The sequence below is a fragment of the Mytilus trossulus genome, chromosome 1 (assembly GCF_036588685.1).
Source record: "Mytilus trossulus isolate FHL-02 chromosome 1, PNRI_Mtr1.1.1.hap1, whole genome shotgun sequence".
Classification (NCBI taxonomy): domain Eukaryota; kingdom Metazoa; phylum Mollusca; class Bivalvia; order Mytilida; family Mytilidae; genus Mytilus; species Mytilus trossulus.
Genome location: NC_086373.1, coordinates 29,208,279 through 29,225,086, shown reverse-complemented (window position 1 = coordinate 29,225,086; position 16,808 = coordinate 29,208,279). Strand labels below are relative to the sequence as shown.

The following is a 16,808-nucleotide window of genomic DNA, read 5'->3' as shown; positions in this document are numbered from 1 at the left end:
ATCGAACTAGAGATAAATAATACTACAGATACAGTTAAGTCTGTCTGATATCTTGACTTACATTTTGAAATGAGGGTCGGTTGTAAACAAAACTTTACGACAAAAGAGATGATTTCAGCTTTCCAATTGTGAACTTTCCATTTCTAAGTAGCAACATTCCAGCAGAACCTGCATACGGTGTATATATCTCCAAATTGTTATGATATTCCCGTGCTTGCATTTCCTATCATGATTTTTTTTATAGAGGTTGCTACTCCCAACGAAGCTATCAAACCAAGAGTTCCAAATGGTGAAGTTGAAATCATCCCTTCGTAAAGTTTACGGATGTCATCATGAGTTGGTTGACCGTTTCCGAATAACCATTTCACAAATGATATTGGAAATGTTCCTTACGTCGTAACAACAATTCCCTTCCCTTTCATGAATATGACCTTCCGAATTAGACTGTTTACAGGATTTGTTATCACATAAGCAGCACGACGGGTGCCACATGTGGAGCAGGATCTGCTTACCCTTCCGGATCACCTGAGATCACCCCTAGTTTTTGGTGGGGTTCGTGTTATTTATTCTTTAGTTTTAAATGTTGTGTCATGTGTACTATTGTTTCTCTGTATGTCGTTTTAATCTTTAGCAATGGCGTTGTCAGTTTATTTTTGATTTATGAGTTTGACTGTCTCTTTGGTATCTTCCGTCTCTCTTTTACAGATCTAACATTTTCGGGTTGATGTTTAGACTAGTTATATATAGATATCTATATGTATATAAACAATGTTAATGCTTTATGAATGTTTCTATTGATAACTATGTTGATCAAAAGTAATTATATAATTTTTGCAATAAATGAAAAAAACATTTCAGTCGTCAAATATGAGACTGACTGCTAACACAATCAGGAATCAAAACCACATTAGGTACTTAAGTTTAAGTGATAAGGGAGAGTACCACTAATTGCAATATTATTCAAAACTTGATTTATTTTGCAGCACACGTTGAAAAGTTTTTTTTATTGTACCTGCAACATAATCCATATCATATCAGACTTACCTGTCTTGCACTAAACTATTGTACATTTTAAGTGATCTAAAGTATTACCTGATTAACTGTTCTTTAAGTAATCAAGAGCATTGGAAAGTATTGAAGAACCGACAAATAATATTTTATCAAGACGAGCAGATGCCACAATAATTTATTGTGTTAGCTATTTCGTTTTTTTATATGCAGATTTTCCACGACGTAACTCAAAATGACCATTCGTTTAAAAATATGTTACCTCATCTAATCTAAGCAAAAGCTTGTTTTGATTTCATCCAAATGAGTCCTGTTTGTGGATTTCGTATTGCTAGCTTTTGTTTTCTGGGTTGCATCTTATGTACTGTTATTTGTCTGATTATCTTTCACTATGATTTTTACTGTCCCTTTGGTTACTTTTGCCCTTCTCTTTGAAGTTAGATTACGTTTTGTGCCATATTCTCATTGTACTCTGCTCAATTGATCACATATCTAATTTAAAGATATTTTGATAACATAGGATTACGTAAAGTGTTTCTAGAGCAAAATTATTTGCTTGAAATTGTGTAAATCCAATTTCTAAAATCTATTATATTGAAAGTCATTTCTTTTTAAATGTGTATTTATACTATGTTTTAGATTCCCAGCTTATCTAAATTAACAAAAATTATAATAAATGAAAACATGAACTAAATGATGTATTCTAAATTAAGAGTTATGTGTATGGCTCATCCTGTTTGGTCGACACTTTTGGAAAATAAGTACTCCCAGTACTCTGCATTCTACCAGATACAAAATTAATTATTTTGCCTTATTCCCCAAAGAGCTATTGTATAAGTAGTTTGTATATGTATTGCAGAGACACTTAATCTGAAATGTAGAATTAATAGTTTTATTCTAAAATGTTTAAAATTCCCTCAGAATGATGGATGAATGTGTATATGCTGAAATAGTTTAAATCTCTCTTATGTGTTACAAAAATAAAATCTGCATCTCTATTTGTAAAACCATATTGCAAATATGTTTATGTGAATCTTTTCGAATAATGACCAACACATAATAAGGCTAACGAACCTACGAAATTGAGTGTTGAACATGTTTTTTTATTAACCAAAATACAAAAAAGTACATATTATAATTCGTAGATTTGGTTTTACAAATTATAATTTGTACAAGATGACAACTTGTTTACAACATATTTATAGGTTATCGAACATGTTTTGAATGGAATTTTAAAGGTGATTGATGAGTCTTTTGTAGACGAAACGCGCGTCTGGCGTATACTAAATTTAGTCCTGATATCTATGATGAGTTAATTTATATTGACATAAATGTTTTATCTTTTTCAACATAAAAAGATAAAACATTTATGTCAATATCGCTCACCTTTAAAACACTCAACATGTTTTTTAAAGTCTGTTTAACTGCTTCACTAAAAAAAGTTGGAGCACAAGAACCGTTGATGCGATTACACATGTGGCTTCCATCTTCCAGAGCTTCAATTTAACTTTAAGATATACATATTCTGTTAACAGTCATAAAGCTTTTCCGATTGGTACTCAAAATTTATCTACAGATTAAAAAAGGCCCTGGATATTTTGAAGACCGGGTTTTACCCGAGCATTCTGTTGAATATATATAATGACATTGACCCCAAACAACAAGGCTAAAAAATAAAGGGGATTGTCTCGTTTACAATGAAGATTAGATGCTGTAAATATAAATATGTGTAATATTTTCCATCAGAAAATCTGTACAAAAATACTATTCCCGATTTCTTCAAAAATAAAGCTACACCTGTTATGTCTTACACTTACATCAAGTCTATTGCATTAAATTATCTGAACTACAAGAGGGTTTTAGAGGTTTTTAACCTCAAAGATGTGAAAGCCAAGCCTTCGAATTGCTCATGTTCATTGTCACAATACAATTATAAACTTACTGGTCATGTAATTACTTAGCATCGTTACAAATGAACAACTGGGAGAGTTGTTAGTCAAAGAACAAAAATATAGAACTCCCCAACCAATCAAGTAGAATAAAACCTTCAAGTTACTGGTGGATGCAGTTGTGGACTATTCAAGGAAATAGAAAAACGCAAACCAGACAAAACCGAACTGGCTATTTTGTCTGAATTGATCAAAGCTATTCGATCATGCATTCAGAAGCGCATACTACTATGTACTATTAACACAAGAGTTGATAACCCTTTCAAGAACCCGTATATGGTGGATGCTTTATCCTCTTTGCATGACACACATGTCTTGTTCGAGCAGATAAAGCCTCCAATAATAATGTCTTTATATATAAAAACCATTATTTGCAAGCCATGTCTCACAACAGAGCTTTGAATAAATAGAACTACTGGTATTCATACATATTCTTTAACATCATTTTCCAAGGGCGAATTTAATAAAGTTACAAATCTGTCCTTCTTTCTTTTGGTATCAACATCAAAGAAAACGAAGAACATTCACCATCATTATACTGGATACAAAAACTTATCAAAACTCCATATAAAGAACGATACATAGCTGAGTCATCAAATCGTTCGACTATACATCTTTCTAAAGTATTGACAACTATTCTTTCTACAGTAAAAGAGTGGCTTCAAAAATACTAAAATTCGAAAAATCTACTGCTTAATATTCGATCATTATCTTTGCAATTTTGCAGCAACATCAAGACTTGTGATTGTTCTACCCTTTACACAACTACTCCCGCAGCTCAGTTAAAAGATAAACTTCACTATCTTATTAAACAGAGACTTTTCGATAATCATTGGAATCGTGTATACAAATTTCTTGTTTTGTGTTACAATAATTCATATTTTCTGCAGAACCACAATGAATCTACCAAAAAATATATAGAAGATAATATTATCAAAATGCTGAACTTTTTGATGGACAATATACCTCTTGAGATTGGAGGATCATATCTCAACAGACAGTCGGTATTCCAATGGGTTTTTATTGTGCACTTCTACCGACCGATTTGTTTTTGTACTCGTATGAAGCAGAATTCATTCAGACCCTTCTAAAAGACAAAAGGAGAAAGCACCTTGCGAAATTCTTTAATTTTACTTTCCGATATATTAAATCAAACCATTTTTCAGCCAATATTTACATCTCATATATCCCAGTGAACTTGAAATTAAGGATACTACTGATACCTTGATTTCTTTGTCAATATTGACACATATGGACAACTTCACACACATATCTATGACGAACGGGGTGCCACACGTGGAGCAGGATCTGCTTACCCTTGCGGAGCACTTTAGGTCACCCCTAATTTTTGGTGGAGTTCGTGTTGTTAATTCTTTAGTTTTATATATTGTATCATGTGTGCTATTGTTTATAGATTTAGGAAATTGTGGTGTGAGTGCCAATGAGACAGCTCTCTATCCAAATAACAATTTATAAAAGTAAACCTTTATAGGTCAATGTACGGCATTCAACATGGAGCATTGGCTCACACTTCACTACATTGTCTGTTTGTCCTTTTCATTTTTAGCCATGGCGTTTTCAGTTTATTTTCAATTTATGAGTTTGACTGTCCCTCTTGTATCTTCTATTCCTCCTTCAATTTCCAAGTTATCGTTTTCCAATCTCTCAGCAGTAACATACCCTCTGCCCCTTCGTATAGTGTTTACATATCTCAATTGATACATTATTTACTATTCGGACCTTTTATATAGGAGTTTGCTCCTAACGCAGAAACGCTTTCAACAAAGTTATACGAGGAGGACAGATTAAAATTCATACTCAGTAAATTTTACGAACACCATCACGAACAGGTTGATCCATACGATGTCTCTTTGTCCAAACTAGCTAAGGACATTTTACCACGTGTTAGATTGTGGTTTGTAATAACGTCGTCTGATCTTTTAATAACCGAACGTGACTTATTACCGATTGTGACTGCTTTGCTGCTTTGCTGATTGTGCATTCGCATTTCTAGACGCGTCTGGTACTTTAATATCCCAAATTCACGGTACTTTAATATCCCAAATTCACGTTATATCCCAAATTCATGTATTTTGTTTTGATGCTATATTTTTTAGTTTCATTGGATTTTGTCACATGTCTTAACGTTTGTAGTTGTAAATCTGTTATATTCGTGTGTTATGTATAGATATTTAATTACCCAGTTCATTTATTAGATTCAAATATGACGTCACTTTGTGCGTTGACGGTTTTGGCTAACTCGGCTGTGTATGTTTCTGAGCTTGTTGATGTTGTTTTATGAAATGTATCCGTTCTTACTCTTTAGTTAGTCACCACTTCGGTTTGATCATGTTTATCTATTATATAAAGTCATTTCATAAAATTTACTGTTTGCAAAAGTATGATTCAGAAGTATTCTAAATAACAAGGATGGTCTTATCACAGGCAGAAAACCCTTACCGTATTGGACACTACTTTTTGGAACTTTAGGTCCTTAGTGCTCTTCAGCTTTGTACCTGTTTTTGCTTTCGAGATTTTTTACTCTGAGCGTTACTTTTACGTCTTGTGCAAACAATAGTTACCAAATGTATTAGGATTAGAATATAGTACGCCAGACGCGCGTTTCGTCTACATAAAACTCATCAGTGACGCTCATATCAAAATATTCATAAAGCCAGACAAGTACAAAATTGAGGAGAATTGAGGATTCAAATTCAAAAAAAGTTGTGACGAATACGGCTAAGGTTATTTATGCCTGGGATAAGAAAAATCCTTTAATGTTCGAAAAATGTAAAGTTTTGTAAACAGGAAATTAAACGAAATGATTACATTATTAATATTCAAATTAACACAGAAGTGTTGACTATTTGGCGTGTGATACCCTCAGGGACGAAACGTCCACCAGCAGGGGGATAGATCCAGTGGTGCAATAAGTTATCATAGGTACAAGGATTTTAATTTAGAACGCCAGACGCGCGTTCCGTCTACATCAGTGACGCTCATATCAAAATATTTAGAAAGCCAGAAAAGTACAAAGTTGAAGAGCATTGAGAATCCCAAACTCCAAAAAAAAATTGTGACAACTACGGCTGAGGTTATCTATGTCTGGGATAAGAAAATCCTGAGATTTCAAAAATATAAAGCGTCAAGCGTATCAACTTTAAAACCTGGTACCTTGTTCAGCCAATATTTGTGTGTTTCTCTATCCTATATGTTCTCCCATTTTTTTTCATTGTCATATATAAATGTTATATTTAACATTGCATTACAAGCGGGAGGTTTGACTTACCACAAAACCAGGTTTAACCCACTATTGTTGTCTAAAAATGTTCTGGACCAAGTCAGGACCATGGCCGTGGTATTATCATAGTTTCTTTCTGTGTGTGTTACATTTTAATGTTGTCTTTCTGTTGTGTCGTAGTTCTCTTATATTTGATGCGTTTCCCTCAGTTTTAATTTGTAGCCCGGATTTTTGTTCTCTCAAGCGATTTAAAATTTTCAAACAGCGGTATATTACTATTGCCTTTATTTATTTGGTAAGATATTAGTCTTGGATCTAATGTCGACAAGGTGCACGATTCCTAGTAAGAATGATCGAAGTTTTAATTAGGTGTTCACTATCAGTATCTTACCAAATTTAACTATAAGCTCTTTATGCTTGTCCTTGGTGTACACATACTTGTTATTTATTGTATCATTCCCTGCTAGGGTCAGAACCTTTTGGACAAATTTCTCCTTCTGATCATAATCAATAAAGTCATTCATGTTTACACTATCGCATCAACTCAGTAAATGACTAAAAAAGAGTAATTTATAAATCCCGGGATATATACCTTTGACAACTTATTAAAGCAATTGACCCAAAAAGTAATAAGCCGTTGAAGTGTTGACGAAGAGATGCCTTTTATTCTGATGTGAATATATGCATCTACTGATGCCATATTTCAATCACCTGCCAAAACGAATGATAAATAACTATTCTTGTATTTGTTAACCAGGTGTACTTAACGATAGTTTAATAACAATGCTATGGTGCACGTGGTGTGTATCAATGTTTTTTTCACCCAAAATTCATATTATGAATTATTGTACAAGTTATTAGTGAATTTTCGTCATAAATTATTTGTACATGCACTTTTTGTACAGAAAATAGTTTGTAAAACATGATAACTTGTACACACATGCAACTCACAGCCTAAAATATGTACAAAACAACGAAAGAAAACAAATATGATACATGTATACCACAACACACAACAAATCATCGAGTTAAATGCTTGGAATATATAGCCACATACAGAATATCTCGGGTTGATACACTTGTCTTATGAATTAGGTTACTTTTTTAGTTGCCCATTTACTATAACAGTGTACTATAAAATGTCACCAATATAAGACTGTTTTTTTATTAATCAGATTGTTTGCATGTCTTATCCTTAATATTTTTTGACAATAAAAAATCTCTCAAATCAAATCCGTATATCTCTAACTATTGACACATAAGGAATCAATTTACTAGTTAAATCGGAAAATCGTTGCAAAAGCATCTTAATATAACAAAAAAATACATTAGTAATAGACTCAATAGTTTTAATGTATTAAACTTTGTTGCTTTTTGTTAAACAGTTATCACATTATATTACACTTATATATGCATTTAAATTTGACTGACACCATTTTTGATCAGCGATAAGCAAGTGAAATCCCTATTCTCTATCTTTTCTATCGAACATTTTTTTAACCTCTATCTATCTCACCAGTTTTGAATATGTAGTTATAGGCGCTGGTATATCTACTGGCACAAATGGCGCTTTAATTTACGTTCAATAGCGGTTTTACAGACCCATTCATGTGATGTTATACTTGAAATGTCATGAGAGCCAGAATATTTGTCGGACTTTACCTGCAGCTACAATTTCAATATCTAGATTTTCGCAGCAGCGACATCCCGGTTCTTTATTCCATGTCGTCTCTCTGATTGTCGAATTTCAACTGCAGGCACTCATGCGTCTCCATTTCTTAATTTCTATCTCCAGGCGATGACCTTAGAATTATAGGCATTTATTAAACATAACATGCTAAAAAATTAATTTCAATTAATGTGTGTTTGTTATAAATATATGGTTCATTAAGAAAACTTTTTAACGTATGAAAATGTTATATACAATTTACAATTTTGTTATGTTATATTTAAGCCGGATAAAAAAACATGGTCACCCTTTCTTTCTTTTGATATTTTCAAGGCATTTACAAAAAGCTAACTTCTAATAATTCAATTTACAATTCTATCATTTAGTTTAGCTTCTAATCACATAATGATGTTTTGCCAGTATAATCCCTAGAAAATTTGTCATTATGTCGTAACCTGTAGCTTCAGAAAATACCCGTTGACCCATTACGTTCATTACATTGTTGTTTATCATATCACACTACATTCTACACTTCGGCAAAGTATGAATTAATAATATCGATTTTTTAAAGACTCCCATACCACTTTAAACACAAGTATTTTGTCTGGAAAGTAGAGCACTGCTTGTTTTGACCCCTTGTTGACCCTTTTTTCCTTAACCTTTAGGGAAATTACCCCCAAAGTCAATCTTAGCCTTCGAATATACTTGGACTTGAATTTATATGAGTATATTATATAAACATGTATACACCTAGCTAAGATATTAAATAAAGTCCTTTGATTGCCAATGAGACAACTTTACCACAAGAGACCACATGACATAGACATTAACGGCTTTCAACAATGACCAAAGCAAATACCCCATAGTCAGTTATAAAAGTCACTGCAATGCAAATTGAAATCAAGTTATAACGTTATAACGGCCTAACTTATGTACATAAAATAATCGAAGAACAATTCTAATATGACGTCCTTATTACGCTTAATAAACAAAACTATGTTCTAATTATCACAAAATATGTTTGACACATGCGCACGAACTTACTGTTCATATTAACTATATTTCCATCGTTAACCTTAAATTAAAGCAAAAGTAGTATACCGCTGTTCAAAACTCGTTATTCCATGGACAAAAAACAAAATCGCGGTAACAAATTAAAACTGACGGATACACATTAAATATAAGAAGAGTACAACGACACACAGAAACGGGCTAAGCATTGAGGAAATTTGGGATGGATAAGTACCGTGACACGTCTTATAGCAATGTGAATTCACAGTAAAAAATAAGAGAAAACAAACGACACAACAGAAATACAACGTTAAAATGTAACATATACAGAAACGAACTATTATATAACAAGTGACATATTCTTGATTTGGTACAGAACATTTTTAAAAGAAAAAAAAACGTGGGTCGAACCTTGTTTTGTGGCATGCCAAACCTCCCTCTTTTATGACCATGTAAAATAGAACATTAAAATGACAACACAACATTACAGAACATAATTGACAAAGAAACACACGAATAATAGCTAACAAAAGGCAACAAATTTAAAATTTTGATACGCCAGAAGAGTATTTTGTCCACACAGAACTTACTAGTGACGTCCAGACACAAAAGTTTGAAAGTCGAAACAAGTTCAAAGTTGAACAGCATCGAGGACCAACAGTTGTGCCAAAAACGGCCAGAATGTTTGTTAATACCAGAAAATCCCTATTATTTAGAATAATTCATACTATTGCAAACAGTAAATTTTATAAAATGACTATACAAAAGATATATGATACAACTGAAGTATTAACTAATTACAGGAAACAACCGAAATACATTACATAACCCGACAAAATGAAACACATCCGGATAATCTCAAACCTCTACGCCAAGTGTCGTCATATTTGAAATTGTAAAACAGATCATCAAAAAATAAAAAAAATGACGTCACATAAGAAAAAAATAAGATAGAATAAGGATTGATTTAAGATTATATTTGAATTAAATAATGATATTTAATATAATAACAATACACATTTCAATACTTATTAATAGCAAAGTAAGGTAGCAATTAACTATATTTATTTAGCTATGTCTGGTCTGTTTTGAATCTAACTTCAAACGTAAAACAAAGTACAGATTACGTTGAACAAAATGAAATCTGATAAATGAAGGCGGTGATTATTTACCATAAAATATATACATTGAAGCATCTAACATAAACTTTTATTATATATTTTTATCAAACAACATATATTTGCCTTGTTAGTAGTTTTTTTAAACTTATCAAATGTGAAATTCAATGTATAGACTCCTTGGGGAAAAAACGGGAACAGCCAAACATATTTACGATATTTTCGTTCGCTTCGACCTATAAAAATACTGTATTTGTCCTATTAGAATCGAAATAATTCCATCATGTCATGCTCTATGCTTGTTTTAACATAGGTCAGCATTATATTTGACCACATTTTATACCTCGCTAACGCTCTGTATAAAATATTGACAAATATAATGCTTACCCATGTTAAAATAAGCATAGAGCAGGACATGAAGGAATTATTTCTTAAACATGTTACACGTAAAAAATAACAACCATTGAATTAAATTAGTTCTCGCCTGACGATAAAAAAAAGACCAGGAGAGCTTTTCTAAGAAATTTAAAAAGAAAGTGGTTGTAAGCCATTATATATTGGCAACTGAATTACCATCAACAATGAGAAAAAAATAATGGATATTCGGCTATAAAAGGTCCTGACAGCTCAATTTAGAAATATAACTGCCTAATTTATAACACATTAATTTACGATAAAGATCAAATATGACAAACATCGAGAAACGATATTACGGCCCATTACGATTTACTAGCCCTCCATATAACTTCAGCACATTTTTTTATGTCACATTTTGGGCAGTATGTTTTTCTCAGTGTGTGTGTCCGTTTGTTCTTCCGTAGATTCGTCTGTTCGAATTCAGGTTCAAGTTCGTGGTCAAAGTAGTTTTTTGAAGGAGTTAAAGTCCAATCAACTTGAATCTCAATACTGACTATTACATATGACATTTTTTATGATCTTTCTAATTTGTGTGGCCCTTAATATACTGCAGTTCGGTGTGAGCTAATGCTTCGTGTTGAAGACCGTACTTTGACCTTAAATTGTTTACTTTTACAAATTGTGACTTGAACGAAGAGTTGTCTCATTTCCATTCATATCACATTTTCTTATATCAATCTTATCTTTCGATCAATTTAGTTGAGGTCTGTAGCTAGCGTGTCAGTGACTATAAGTAGTTCTTTGTTAATATATGAATCATTGTCATTTTGCTTAGTCTCTGTTGTTTCCTATTCTTACATCGGCCTCTGATTTCTTTAAAACTGAGTTTTACTGAATGTATTATCGTTTGTCTGTTTATTAAACATTGGCTTGCTATAGTGGTAAAGGGGGATAGTGGAGATGTCACAAAATATGTTGAACCCCGCCGCATGTTTGCGTCTGTCCCAAGTCAGGAAACTATAGCCCAGTACGCTTGTATGTTTTGTTTCTTTTATTTTAGTTTTGTGTGACGTCCATTTTTATTGAACTAGTTGACATTTTTATTTAGAGGGCAGCTGAAGACAATCTCTGATTGCGTGATTTTACGGTTGTGTTGAACACAAATTGGTGGCTTTCGGCTGTTTTCTGCTCTTTTGATGGGGTTTTTACTATTTAAAATATTCTTCATCTCCGTTCTCCATGTGATTGGTTGGTTGGTTGGTTGATTTATTGATTGTAAAGTGATTTACTTATGTAACTTCAAACAAACGTCATTATCATTTGAAAATCCTTTGTTTGTTGTTATTTTCATATGTATATATTTCTGTGACTGTATGATCTATATATTTCAGAGTTTTTCTATGATGAGTCTTCTAACTGTGTTTGTGCTGTATTTCTGTCACCTGTTTCGGATCCTCAATGCTCTTCAACTTTGTATTAGTTTGGCTTTATAACTATTTTGATATGAGCGTCACTGATAAGTCTTATGTAGACGAAACGCACGTCTGGCGTACTAAATTATAATCCTGGTACCTTTGATAACTATTAACACAACTGGGTCGATGCCTCTCCTGGTGGACATTTCGTCCCCAAGTGTATCACCAGCCAAGTAGTCAGCAATTCAGTGTTGACATGAATATCAATTATGTGGTCATTTTTAGAAATTTCCTGTTTATAAAACTTTGAATTTTTCGAAAAACTAAGGATTTTCTCATCCCAGGCATTGATTACTTTAGCCGTATTTGACACAAATGTTTTGAATTTTGGATCCTCAATGCTCTTCAACTTTTTATTTGTTTCGCTTTATAACTATTTTGATATGAGCGTCACTGATGAGTCTTATGTAGACGAATCGCACGTCTTGCGTACTTAATTATAATCCTGGTACCTTTGATAACTATTAACACCACTTGGTCGGTGCCTCTCCTGGTGGACATTTCGTCCCCAAGTGTATCACCAGCCAAGTAGTCAGCAATTCAGTGTTGACATGAATATCAATTATGTGGTCATTTTTAGAAATTTCCTGTTTATAAAACTTTGAATTTTTCGAAAAACTAAGGATTTTCTCATCCCAGGCATTGATTACTTTAGCCGTATTTGACACAAATGTTTTGAATTTTGGATCCTCAATGCTCTTCAACTTTTTATTTGTTTCGCTTTATAACTATTTTGATATGAGCGTCACTGATGAGTCTTATGTAGACGAATCGCACGTCTTGCGTACTTAATTATAATCCTGGTACCTTTGATAACTATTAACACCACTTGGTCGGTGCCTCTCCTGGTGGACATTTCGTCCCCGAGGGTATCACCAGCCCAGTAGTCAGCACTTCGGTGTTGACATGAATATCAATTATGTGGTAATTTTTAGATATTTCCTGTTTATAAAACTTTGAATTTTTCGAAAAACTAAGGATTTTCTTATCCCAGGCATAGATTACCTTAGCCGTATTTGATACAAATGTTTTGAATTTTGAATCCCCAATGCTCTTCAACTTTTTATTTGTTTGGCTTTATAACTATTTTGATAATAGTGTCACTGATGAGTCTTATGTAGACAAATGCGCGTCTGGCTCACTAAATTATAATCCTGGTACCTTTGATAACTATTTACACCACTGGGTCGATGCCTCTGCTGGTGGACGTTTCGTCCCCGAGGGTATCACCAGCACAGTGGTCAGCACTTCGGTGTTGACATGAATATCAATTATGTGGTAATTTTTAGAAATTTCCTGTTTATAAAACTTTGAATTTTTCGAAAAACTAAGAATTTTCTTATCCCAGGCATAGATTACCTTAGCCGTATTTGACACAAATGTTCGGAATTTTAGATCCTCAAGGCTCTTCAACTTTGTATTTGTTTGGCTTTATAACTATTTTGATATGCGCGTCATTGATGACGAAACGCGCGTCTCGCGTAATAAATTATGATCCTTGTACCTTTGATAACTATATCAACCAACAAATGTTTTTACGTAAAATGTCCTGTAACAAGTAAGGAATATTGCAGTACCTATCAAATAATTCGTTTAAATGTTAGTTTGTTTTTACACGTCAGTATACTGGGGATTCATTTATTCTCGTGGGTATCAAATTTTGTGGATTGCTGAAAACTTGCTTATTCGTGGATATTTGATTTCATGGTTTTGCCAATCTCTTCATACAAAGCCTATTGAAAATATTTTATTCGTGGAACATCATAATTCGTGGTTCACCTGTACCAACGAAACCCACGAAAATTGGTATACAACGAATATTACTGAATTCACAGTATATGTTGTTCCTCTGTTTCACTTTTATAGTTGATGTGTTTCCGTCGGTTTCAGTTTATAAGCCGGTTTTGATTTAATCCAATCGATTTTCGATTTTTGAAGAACGATATTTGAAGTTTCGTTTATATAAGATGAGGCAGGCATTACCCGTGAATTGGGACGAAGTCTGTAAGATTTTTTTTTTTTGTAACTTTAATATTTGTTAAAAAAAAGAAACGAAAATACCGTAACGTTTCCAAATTTTGTTCTGTTGTAAGGGATTTTCCTTGTGACATTATTTAAGGTATAACGTCATGTTCAATGTCTACCGACCGTGCAAGGGCTGTATAGCCAGTCAAGGTCGTTAAAAACTTTCATTTGTTGCAATGTAAACAAAGAAACGCAATGCATCAAGTAACATTAATTCATATCAAAGACAAAGAATTATTAAAAATAAAATATTTGTGTGTTCCTGAGTTCCTCTATTTTACCAGACTACTCAAAGTCTAACGACAACGAGACCGGCAAACCGAAGTAGATTTCTGCGTTCTGTGCAAATGCCGGAATTAAAAAAAAGCGACAATAAAAAAGTTTGAACTATTTTTTGTTCATTGGTCGTTTTCTTAATTCCCGCTTTGCACAGAACGCAAAAATGTTCGTCCCCATAATATTAGGCAGGCATTACCGCCATTACCTGTGAATGGGGACGAAGTATTTATGAATTCTCTTTTGTAACCTAAATATTTGTTAAAAAAAGGAACGGACATACCGTAACGTTTCCAATATTGGTTCTGTTGTTAGGGATTTTACTTGTGACGTTATTTAAGTTGTGACGTCATGTGCAATGTAAACAAAAAAATGAAATGCATTACATAACGTCAATTTATTCCAAAGACAAAGAATTATTAAAAATGAAATATTGGTATTCTGTTCTATGAATTCCTATATTTTACTAGACTACTCAAAGTCTCACGACAACGAGACCGGAAGAAGGAAGTAGACTTTTTACATTCTTTGCAAAAACGGGAGTTAAAAAAAGCGACTGAAAAAAGTTTGAACGATTTTGAGTTCATTAGTACAATAAAAAATTTGGGAAATTTTCACGATTTTTTTCATTTACTTATTTATTGATTTTCTATTGTAATAGGGGACTTTGTCCCCATTTTAAGTGTCAGAAATCAATTCGACACTGTCGCTACGAATTTATCAATTATAAAAATTTCGGTTGCAGTTTGATGTCCTAACTAATATATTACATAATGTATATCAGTAACCAAATAGAAATTATGAAAAAAAGACAGTAGTTTCTCATTATAAAGATAAAGGTACATATTCTAAACACACACAACCCATTTTCTGTTAAATACATACACTTTTGTTTCAATGGGACAGCTGATTCTCGCCTTTGATTTTCGGCTGTTTTCTGCAGTTTGGTCGGGTTATTATCTCGTCGACACATTTTTCAAATACAGTTTTAAGTTTTACCAGTATTAACAGCCCAGTAGTCAACACTTCTGTGTTGACATGAATATCAATAATGTGATCATTTTTATAAATTTTCTGTTTACAAAAATCATGGTACCTTTTATAACTATCAACATGCTAATCATTACGCTTGTAAAGCATTACCTTATTATTTTAAGTTCATTATGAATTCCAATTGTTTTCTGATATCAATTACTATCATTTGTCAGACGGTATGTCATTTGGCACATGGCACTGATTTTCCCATAACCATTTGTTAAGGTCTATGAGTTTAGGCTTTTGTTTTCTAACATTTAAATGATGACATATATCACAAATTCCCGCTTTAAGCATTCCATTTCCATTATTCAAATATTTTTCTTTTTCTTTCAAATATGAAATATAGCGTGATTCATCGCTGCCAATCATTTTTAGAAACGCCGCCAGTTTCTGCGGCGATTTAAAATCAGACGTAGATATATACGTTTTGTGTGGCAAAATTTCTCCTGCATTAGGTGCACCTCGAACTATTGGAATAAAGTCAATGCCATCAATGTACATACTTAATATTTTTTCCGTCACATAGTCTTTGCATAGTGAATTTTCAAAAGAAAGATAAAATCTGTAAGTCTTACTCAAATGTATTTTACAATCTCCTTTGAAAGAACAAGGTTTCCCACATTTTCCATATATATCAACATCGATGTATTTCGATAATTCTCTGACATAAGCCTCTCGCTTTGATTGAGTTTGACAGTGGCTTACTACCCAAGCAATACTATTTGTTTTATTAATAAATATAGAAGTGTAGTTTTTGACTGGAATGTGAAGTTGTTTCCTCAGAAATGCATACGGTGAAAATCCCTCTGCATCTTTTCGGTACGACATTGTCCAATTAAAATGCATCTTCGATCCATCAGTGTTGAAACTTTTACTAGTATAAAATGGACTCTCTAAAGTAGCAAATATCCATACTTGACCGCTTGGCTTCTCGGGTAAGGTTGAAAATGAATCATGGTGAAAGATGACAGCTGCACTTGTGGAAAATAATTGTTTGTCTATGGTTAATTCACAGTTTTTAAAGCTACACTTATCAAACACAACAGTTTTAGGGTTAAACCAGGCAGGTTTTGCATAAAACATTATAGTAAAAAAGGTTTTAGAAGCATGTGTTCTTAAATGTTGCGGTTGCCTCTTGAAAGTATTAGAGTTTGTTCTTTCAAAGTCTTTTATTTGACGTAAAGTCCACACGATCCATATGCCAAATAAAAAGGCTAGAACCGCTAAAGATACATTTTTGGCTGAAAAAAACCCAAATAAAAACTTTTAACGTGTATTGCAAATGCAGATTTGAATATCATACTATTATCATGATGTCAATGCATGAATGTTTATAGTGAATAACAAATCAAGACAAATCAAGTGAATTGAACCGACATACTTTATAGCAAAAACTCCATATGATGACAGAGTAAACATTGTAATATGGATTTTTGTTCCGTCGTCATGTCATATTATATAAAATGTCTTACATACATCAACTGTAGTCGATTTTGACAAAAAAAAAGCGGCACAGCCAATACCTACGAAGCTTTACAAATAAAGTTTTATCAGTCTTTTTTTTACTCATCATATAGCAGTTTTTCTTTACAATATTCACCTCGATAAGTCCTGTTCTCTCCTATTTTCCGGACTTTTTGG

The 16,808-nt window shown here is 32.9% G+C and overlaps 1 protein-coding gene across 1 annotated transcript; it reads right to left on the bottom strand.

The window, feature by feature from the left end:
* Positions 1-14,428: 14,428 nt before the first annotated feature.
* LOC134707398 (4-galactosyl-N-acetylglucosaminide 3-alpha-L-fucosyltransferase 9-like) lies at positions 14,429-16,351 on the bottom strand. Its single transcript, XM_063567113.1, has one exon. It carries the CDS (start codon positions 16,248-16,250, stop codon positions 15,327-15,329), a length of 924 nt encoding a protein of 307 aa, XP_063423183.1. The 5' UTR covers positions 16,251-16,351; the 3' UTR covers positions 14,429-15,326.
* Positions 16,352-16,808: the final 457 nt, after the last annotated feature.